Source organism: Myiozetetes cayanensis, unplaced genomic scaffold, assembly GCF_022539395.1.
Source record: "Myiozetetes cayanensis isolate MyiCay16 unplaced genomic scaffold, myiCay2020 scf4, whole genome shotgun sequence".
In the NCBI taxonomy this organism is placed as follows: Eukaryota; Metazoa; Chordata; class Aves; order Passeriformes; family Tyrannidae; genus Myiozetetes; species Myiozetetes cayanensis.
This window is the reverse complement of record NW_026087631.1, coordinates 48,564,318-48,574,551: the sequence shown is the minus strand read 5'-3', so window position 1 is coordinate 48,574,551 and position 10,234 is coordinate 48,564,318. Positions and strand designations below refer to the sequence as shown.

Below are 10,234 nucleotides of genomic sequence, written 5' to 3'. Positions count from 1 at the left end.
TAATTTTGCTTTTTGCACACGACTAACGATATTTTTAAAGTAAATAAATAGACACAAGCTGAACGTTTTAACTCCTCAGTATCCCACCTGATGACCTGATAATTACTTCTTGCCTACTTCATTAAATGCACTGCCCCAAGGAAAGCCGTCTCGTCAAGCAGCACAACTAAGTAAGGAGAAACACCCTCGCAGCAACGCGAAGCGGAGGACAAGACCCTGACAAAGCGGAGTGCTGGTCGGCGGAGAGCTTCCCTTAGCAGCTGGTGCACATAAAGAGGTCAGTCACGTCAAGTTAGATACTTATGAAGCTATAAACGCAGCACCAAGGCAACGGGAACAAACAGCTGAGGGCCTGAACATCTTAAACCGCTAGCCAAAAGGAAAACTGATGGTCATTTAGGAGAAAAAAAAAAAAAAAAGGAAACCAAACACCGGACAACCCCTAAGCCCCGCCACCCCAGGGGACGCCTCCTGCACCACAGATGCCTCACTCCCCCTCCCCGGTCGGCACCGGCCGTCCCGCCGCAGGAGCCGAGCTAAGCCCAGCCACCGCCTCACCTTCACCGCAGCACCCGCCGGGCCGCACCTCCTAAACCATGACTTCTCCCTCCCCTCCTTAAACCTTCACAATCTTCACTGAATATGGAATGTTCCTCTGATGTGGTAATGTTTGAAGTGCTTTTTTCATTTTACAATGGATGCAGCCTTCAGTGCAATGACAGATCCTGAGAAACACCTTTCCAGTGATACAATAACAGTTTGGGTTTTTATCTGAAGATTTTACTTCTGTCTAATATCTGTTGTGAGGCACAGACTGTTCAAGTACATAAGCCTCACTGCAAGTCACAACAGTGGCCATCAGCACAATAGTGTAAAAACACATTGTGCAGAAAGAGAGCATTAAGTTTTATCAGAAGTGAGGAAACAAAAAGTAAGAAACTCAACTAATTATTTTCACCTTACTTTTTCAGGGCTGCTGCTGTTTTTGTGAAAAATGACATTTGCTTTGGCAAATTAATTAATTAATTAATTAACCCTCAAAAGACTTCGTAAAAATACCAATTTGTTATAGGAGAAAACCACGTCTTGAGTCCCTCCAACCAAGACCTATTTCAGACCTCCTGTAACAGCTTAGCTGGCTCCTAACATTCTATTTTCCAAATACTCAGAGATTTACAATCAAAATTTTCTGAGTCAGATTAATAGCTCCTAAAGGTAAAATCAGACATCCAAAATTACCCTCTGACTCAGTAATTGTTAATCTGTGAAATGTGAATGCTGCTTCATTCATGGCATAATGGGAGTTTGCAGAGGAGATCACCCTGACCCTACCAACTCTGGTCTCTGCTGAACTAGAAAGGAACAGGCAAAAGCTAAAATGTTGCATTTACAAGGAAATTCAAATATATCTATGCTACATAAATTATCTGGAAGAAATTTAATTTCTGATATCAACAAGGACTCACACAGAATCCCCATGCAAGCATCCTTTTCCTCAGTTACTCAGCAACAATATACATTATTCCTCTTTCACCTATTCAGAACCAAAAAACCTCATAAATCAAAGTACTTCTTGTTCCTTGAGTTTCAAATTCACTCATTTGCCTATGTGAAAAGTATCATAGACAATGAATTCCACATATTCATTCACGGCTAGGCTTCGTGAACGAAGATTTGAGAAGGGCTCTACTCACGCTTGCTACGAGCACGCTGATGGCTAAAAAGGCCAATGAGAGATAGACAAGTCCGGCTGCAGAAGGCACAGCAGAAAGACTCCCCGGGTGACATCAACAAGACATGATTCTTTCTCCATTGTCTTTTCTCCTCAACCATATATACACACACCAGACAAAAGTACCGTTATCAAACTCCAAATAATTTCATCCCTTTCAAAGAATGTGGTACTGAGGTTATATTGAAGCAATAAAAACCAAACCTATTTAGAAGATGCAACATGTCTAAGCTATCAGTCAATACAAAACAAATATAAGACAAACGATCACTTAATGAACTGAAACACATTATTTTTAATACTATAAACTGAAAGCTATACCAGTAGTTTTGCATATTAAATAGGTGTGCAGTTTTCAGGGAACAATCAGTGATGTTTCTTTGAAAGAAAAGTGTTTCTAGAACTTACAAACACTTTCCTAAATATTAAAAACAGCTAATGTTCAAAAAAAGCTACTGATGTGGTCAATGTCAAATGAACGTTTCTCACCCCACTTATAGCAGCACAGTCATTATGTTACTTAAATATGAGATCGTAGTCATCATGTGATAAGACACTGTGGCTCTAACTGACAATGAACTGTCTAAACTTGTTGCAACAAATACAGCATCACAATGAACATATATTACTCCTGCTTTTTTTTAAATTACATTGGGGACTTTATAAAGTGGATAGCTGTACTTCTATGAGACTAAGAATACCTTTGTAAAAGTGACAGGTATGCTAGCATCCAGTTGGACATGGTCTGCAAGTTCTGTAAATTGCTGCTGCTGTTTCTGTAATGTCTCTAGCAATCTTGTAATTTCCTGTTTGGCCAACACTACTCTGCAGTCATCCTAAACAGACAAAGAAAATAAAGCATGCCTTTTCTTTAGTAATTTACTTAAAAAACCCAATTATAATATAGATAAGTTTGCAAGAAATAAAGCATTTAAAATAGAAATACTGTAGTTAAAGAAACTCACATTCACAAAACAGATTTGTTTAAAATTGCAATACAAATACGAGTACCTTAAGATTCTTCCTTAACACTAATAGATACTGAACAGTTCTGCAGTTTAAAAATACTTTTTCCTAAACCTCTCTTAACCATGTAGGAATAAGAATCTAAAATGATAAGAGATAATAATTTAATATAAGAAGAATATTTATATAATTAATGTATCATTCCAGCAGCTGGAATAGAGCAACTTGGCAGCATACAGCAACACACTTAACAGGAAAGTATTAATATCCACCCATTAATGATCAGAACATTTGAATAGATAAATCTGACTAAGTAACCAGACACTAGTTCTAAACCTATCTGAAAAAAAAAAAATACAAATAACGTATTAAAGAAGTAGTTTCTTACACTCAGTTTATTATTAGCTACACATACTATTTACTTCTTGCTATAATTAAATTGAATAATGGACTAATCAGATACTCTCACACAGTCACTTTCTTCACACATTTAAGATGCTGAGTTACCCATGTTAAAAATGCCATTAAAAGTTATTTAATCCTAAAACATTTTTTTCTACCAGCCACGTATGACAACTACCTTCAAACACATATACTGCAAACTGCAGCTGTAAAATCCTCCCAATAAATCCTGTAGGGTTTTTTGCTTCAGTTTCATCTCACATTCCCACAAATCTCACAAATACCAGAAATTATTCAAGAAAAGAGTCATGCCACAGGTCTTAAAGCAACTGGAGGACTCTACACTTTCATACTGATTAACCTTGTCTAACAGCCCCTTGTAATGAATATTGAAGTCTCATGTTATACCATCATTATTTTAACTTTAACTGTAAAGAAATAATGTGGAGTACTATCTAACCTCTTTTTCCTATGGTTTAAACTTAATTTGTAGTTCCACATACCTCACCATATGCTACCTGTCAACCTACCTGTTGTAAAGTCTTTTCACAGTGAAGACAAGCTGTTGAAACCTGTGACAAGAGGATGGTCATGTCTTCTTGCTGCTGCCTAAGCCAAATCAACTTCTCTCTCACATGAGCATCAACAACACTAAGAGCCATTTCCTCCTGACGACACAGGGTTTCATGAAGGGCAGAAAAATAGGCTCGGACACATGAGCGAGCATTCTCTGCAGTTCCTGGTACCTACAGTGTTGCAGTAAGGAGATACGGAAGATTAAGAACACCAGTTGATTCCAGAAGTATATTTTTGATTTTATTCCAGATTCTAACTTATGTTCATATCTGCTCTTCTACATCACAGTTCATATCCCAGTCAGGGCTGATAAGACTTTCTGTATAACACCAAGACCCTCCAAGAAGTTGCTCCTATAATCAACTAGCTTATTGGTATGTATACACACATTCCTAAAAATGACCAGGGAAAAAAGCCTCAATAATATCACAGCACCTGAGGACATCCGTCACAGTACTTAAATACTAGCAGTTATACAACTTTTCCCACTGCCTCTCTATTTTCATGCAGCTTAGAAACATTGTAACAGACAAGTTCCACTCTGTCTGCTGAGTTAAGCCTCAATACTGACATGCAAGATATAAGAACTTGTCTTGTCCTATAAAACTCACACTTAATTTTCAGATATATTCCTTATCTTGGCTATTACAAAAAAGCAAATATTTTGTGCATGTGAGGGAGATAAAAAAAGCATACATGTTCAGTATGGGCCATTCCAACTCCATCTTCAACTATTTGTTCTCCTCCTTCTATGTGCTGAACAATTCCAACCAGTTTTCTGGAATAATCTGAGATTTCTTCTGTGAAAGTTCTTATACAGTGAGCCATGTCTAAAATGGATGCACGAATCTGGTTCGCTTCTGGTTCCAAGACAGAATGCTGTTAATTAAAAGAAAAATATCAAAGATCAATCACAAATATCTTCCTTAATCACCTTTCCTATTTTAAAACACATTTAATATATACGTGTATGTATATTGGCATGTATTTACAAATATATATTGGAAAGACAAGTAAGAATCTAAAATTATCTTGCAATTCAAAACACAATCAGGAGTCACGTATTACACTCAAACTAAATTCAGGCATCTAGCAATTATGCAAGTAAACAAAAATTCACCTCTTTATCATAACGAATTATAAAAAAAATTAAGGTGGTTAGATTGCACCAGTGATGTGATGAGTATGCAGTGTATACATTATGAAAACAGCTTTCAAAACTGGTGGTTCAGTGTTGTAAGAAGTTCAGAAAAGCAGCAAATAAAGGAACTATTCTTCTTCATATATATATAAACAATTCACCGAGGACTTTGAAATAATAATTTTTTTTGCTTGTAATTTTACAATGGCAACTATCTGAAATGAAGGGAAAATGAAAGAACGGTAAGAAGACATATCAAGAGTCTACCCTCATTTCTTGACAACCTTTCGTACTTTAATTGGGTAAGCAATTATGCAAGCCACCCCATGGCATGACCAGAAATTAATTACTAGAAGTACCTTATGACCTTGATGCTTTCCATATTCTTTGCAGACACAACACATGAGAGGACTCGCCTGACAGCCCTCTTCCAAACAAACAAACTCAATAGCATGTACTTGGTGTCGGGAGCACATTGTCTTCTCATGAGGCTTATCAGCAAGAGGCACACGCCTGTGTTTCGCCAGTGTCTTAGTAGAATGGGTGAGCTGGGAACAGTCTGCACAAAGGTGAGTAGCACAAACTGTGCAATACACAGATGCAATGTGGGCTTCATCTTCATCACAACGAATGATACTCTGGCACTAACAAAACAAAGGCAAAAGTAAAGTTGTTAACACTTAACTCCAGTAACAGAGGAAAAAAAGTATCAGAAGACTTGTCAACAATATTAGCTTTATTTAAAAGTTAAACACTAATAGGTATTAGGACTACTTTGAAACTTTATTTTAAGTTTTTGATAAAATTTTAAAAGATAAAAATCTGAAGTGTTCAGCAATTTAATAAATTACACTGATTCAGTGCAAGTTGTAAAGGTTTGGAGAAGAAAATAAGTCTGGCCACAGTAATTTTGTCCAAAGCAATCACTACAGAACAAGGAATTAAATACAGACAAACAAGAATCCAATAGACTAATAGGCACTTAGGAAAGTTATCTGTTTCTAGAATGCCACTGAAGATACTTTCTGCACACCAGTTTTTATTACTGAAATTATAAAAGCAGCTGGTTTTGGCAATGAAGTATTATTACATGATGTAATGATACCAAATGACTAGAAGTGGCAACTACTAAGAAGAAGAGCTGAAGTCCTTCGGGAGAATTTCTAAGAAGTTTTGTAAACTGTACTGATTTGTAAACTGTACTGATATAACTACAACTAAAATTTCCAAATGAATAAGCTTTTCTAAACATCTTAAAATCATAAAAAAGGGGAAAACAGTAGGCATGCTTGTTAATACCTGTTTATTTTCTGCATTAGTCAAGTACAAATTTGCATTTAATTATAAGGCAATTAATTAAAGCCTTAATACTAGATATTGGAAGACAATAACAGTATTATTGGTGAAATTACATGTGGCAAAAAAATGATCTTCAATCTTTTTCTATCTAGAGATAACTTTCAGCAAATGTAACAATTTTTTTTCTTTTTTGTTTATAACTCAGTACCTCTCCAGATAGACCAATGGCTTCTTCCGCTGTCCCACACTGCCCCGCAGGTCCATTCTGCAACCGTTCCAAGAGTTCCAACCAAGCAAAATTCTTTTTCAATCCCCAGACTCCAGAATCTCCTATTTTTGAGGAAGAGTTAAATGAAGGGGAGAAAAAATGGTATTTGCTTGAGGTTTTTCTGAGAAATTGCACAAACTAGTTGAGATTGTGACAAACATTAAGAGCATATTAACTACAGTGTATTAAGCACATGAGATACAACTAGTAATTTTTCTGTAAGCTCACTCCATCCTCTTCCTTCCTTCAATCATGAAGCTATTTAATATTTAGGTAGATTTTCCCTAACTTAAACGTAATTAAAAATTTTAAAAAACTATGTAATCCACAATAGCTAACAACTAAAGAATACAAGGAACACACAAACACTGTGTGCCATAAAAATTATTATTTTCATAACTACAATGAACATTTCTACTGTACTAATGGAAGGTGTGAAGAATTCCCTACTGACAAACCTCATGTTACCCGAATCACAAAACGCATCACCTACTGCAGATCTCAGTCCAGTAATCTGACCCTCAGATTATTATCCACTGTTGGCAGTCCAGGTTGGCAGCAATGACATTAATGGAAGAAGTACCAGGGCGATTAAAAAGGATTTCAAGGTGCTGGATTAGTTAATGGGACAGAAGCACAGATGGTGTTCGCCTCAGTTCCTGCAGTACGAGGGATGAATGAGGAGAGGAGTAGGAAAACCTATCTTATCAATAGGTGGCTAAAGGATTGGTGCCACCAGCGGAATTTTGGTTTTTTTGACCATGGGGCAAATTCCATGGTACCCAGTCTCCTCAAATCAAATGGGCAAAAGGACTACAGCCCATAAGTTGGTGGGGCTGATCAGGAAGGCTTTAAACTAGGTTTGAAGGGGGAAGGGGTTGAAACCAGGCTCTCCAGAGAAGAGCCTAAGGGAGGAAAGTCAGGGTTAGGAGTGATAGCAGCAGCCCAGCTGAAGTGCATGTACACCAATGCACACAGTGTGGGTAACAAGCAGGAGGAGCTGGAAGCCATCGTGCAGCAGGAAAGCTGTGATGTGGTCACCATCACAGAAATGTGGTCAGATGACTCACATGACCGGAGAGCTGCCATGAATGGTTACCAGCTCTTCAGAAGGGACAGGCAAGGCAGGAGACGTGAAGGGGTGGCTCTATATGTTAGAGTGTCTCTCCACCCTCCAGAACTTGGAGTCAGTAACAATAAGGTTGAGTGCCTGTGGATCAAAATCAGGGGGAAGGCCAACAAGGCTGATATCCTGATGGCAGTCTGTTACACACCACCCAACCAGGATGATGAGTGTAATGACTTTTTCTACAAGCAGCTGGCAGATGTCTCAAAATCGCCAGCCCTTGTTCTTGTAGGTGACTTTAACCTGCCAGATGTCTGCTGGGAACTCCACACAGCAGAGAAGAGGCAGTCTAGGAGATTCCTAGAGTGTATAGAGGACAGTTTCCTGCTCCAGCTGGTAAATGAACCTACCAGCGATGGGGCCCAACTAGACCTTCTGTTCACAAACAGAGAGGGGTTGGTGGGAGATGTGGTGGTCAGAGGCCATCTGGGACACAGTCATCATGAAATAATAGTTTTCAATACTCAGGGATGCAAAGAGGACCATCAACAAAACCAGATTTCAGCCTACTCAGAGGACTGGTCAGAAGGGTACCTTGGGAAACAGCCTTTGAAAACAAAGGGGTCCAGGAGGGATGGACATGCTTCAAGAAGTAAGTCTTGAACGCAGAGGAGCAGGTTGTCCCAGCGTTCCCAAAGGCAAGCTGGCAGGGAAGATGGTCAGCCTGACTGAACATGGAGATTTTAAAGGAATTAGGGGAAAAAAGAGAGCTTACTGAGCATGGAAAAAGGGCTGGCAATTCATGAAGAGTTTAGGAATAGAGTTAGGTCATGTAGAAAGAAAATCAGAGACGAAAGCACAATTTGAGCTCAATCTTGCCGCTTCTGTTAAGGATAACAAAAAGTCTTTCTACAGATACATCAAGAGCAAAAGAAGGGGCAAGGAAAACCTCCATTCTTTATCGGACATGGGTGGGAACATAGTTATCTGTTGGAGGTGGAGCAATGGAGGCCTACAGAGAATGGAAAGAGATGCAGAGGGGCTGCAAAGAAACCTCAGAGGAAGAAATCTATCTAGAAGTGCTTTGACAGTTGCAGCTGCAGGAAGTGCCTGAGATCCAGCAATAAGACGCCACTTTGCAGACCCCTGCAGAACCCCCCTATCTGTGCCCCTCACCACTCCTTCCCTTCCTTCCCTAACTCCCAACTCTCCTTATATGGCTGGACATATTCCCCACAGCCAATCCCTCCATCCCTCTTATCTCTGACCCTCAGGATTCGGTGCCCCTGGCAAAGAATCCCACCCTTGTTCTCGACCCTTCCATGTTCCCCTCTATATAAACTGACATCTTGTTTTAATAAACGCCATTTTGTGGGTCACATACCTACCTGTGTGTGGCCCATTTCCTATACAAAGTGTGCCCGAGGGTCTGTTCGCGGGGACCCCCAACCCGTGTTAGTTATCAAAGCGGAGGTAAAGGTTGAGGGCTTTTGAACGCCTTCTTTGCCTCAGTTTTCAACAGAAAGAAACAGGTTGTCCCAAGGACAGCTGGCTTCTGGAGCTTGTAGACAGAGATAAGAAGCTGAATAGCCCCCCTGTAATCCAGGAGGAAACAGTTCGTGACCTGCTGAGCCGCTTGGATGCTCACAAGTCTATGGGACCGGATGGGATCCACCCAAGGGTGATGAGGGAGCTGGCAGAGGAGCTCACCATCATTTACCAACAGTCCTGCCTCTCTGGGGAGGTCCCGGACTATTGGAAGTTGGCGAATGTCATGCCCATCCACAAAAAGGGCTGCAAGGAGGACCCAGGAAACTACAGGTCTGTCAGCCTGACCACAGTGCCTGGCAAGGTTATGGAGCAGATCATCCTGAGTGCAATCACACAGCACCTACAGGATGGACAAGGGATCAGAGCCAGCCAGCACGGGTTTAGGAAGAGGCAGGTCCTGTTTGACCAACCTGATCTCCTTTTACGATCAGGTGACCCGCCTGGTGGATGAGGGGAAGGCTGTGGATGTGTCTGTCTGGAGTTCAGCAAAGCCTTTGACAACATCTCCCACAGCATTCTCCAGGAAAAGCTGGCAGCCCATGGCTTAGACAGGGGCACTCTGTGCTGGGTTAAGAACTGGCTGGAGGGCCGGGCCCAGAGAGTGCTGGTGAACGGGGCTGCATCCAGCTGGCGGCCGGTCACCAGTGGTGTCCCCCAGGGATCAGTGCTGGGCCCAGTCCTGTTTAACATCTTTATCGATGATTTAGATGAGGGGATTGAGTCCATCATTAGCAAATTTGCAGATGACACCAAGTTGGGGGGAGTGTTGATCACCTGGAAGGCAGGAGGGCTCTGCAGAGGGATCTGGATAGACTGGAGAGCTGGGCTGACTCCAATGGAATGAGGTTCAACAAGGCCAAGTGCCGGGTCCTGCGCTTTGGCCACAACAACCCCTGCAGTGCTACAGGCTGGGCACAGAGTGGCTGGAGAGCAGCCAGGTGGAAAGGGACCTGGGGGTGCTGATTGACAGGAGGCTGAACAAGAGCCAGCAGTGTGCCCAGGGGGCCAAGAAGGCCAATGGCATCCTGGCCTGCATCAAGAACAGTGTGGCCAGCAGGAGCAGGGAAGTGATTTTTCCTGTGTACTCAGTGCTGGTGAGGCCACATCTGGAGTGCTGTGTCCAGTTCTGCGCCCCTCAGTTCAGGAAGGATATTTAGGTGCTGGAGCAGATCCAGAGAAGAGCAACCAGGTTGGAGAAGGGACTGGAGCACAGGTCCTATGAGGAGAGGCTGA

At 41.2% G+C, this 10,234-nt stretch overlaps 2 protein-coding genes across 2 annotated transcripts in view; both read right to left on the bottom strand.

The window, feature by feature from the left end:
- Nucleotides 1-10,234, bottom strand: part of NLN (neurolysin) — a 324,053-nt gene that overhangs the window by 106,305 nt on the left and 207,514 nt on the right. The window lies entirely within an intron of this gene.
- On the bottom strand, nt 114-8,853 carry LOC126647527 (E3 ubiquitin-protein ligase TRIM23-like). Its single transcript, XM_050329827.1, has 7 exons — nt 8,839-8,853; nt 6,325-6,522; nt 5,177-5,461; nt 4,373-4,555; nt 3,631-3,846; nt 2,434-2,568; nt 114-260 (listed from the first exon to the last, which is right to left on the bottom strand). Exons 1-7 carry the CDS (start codon nt 8,851-8,853, stop codon nt 114-116), a joined length of 1,179 nt encoding a protein of 392 aa, XP_050185784.1.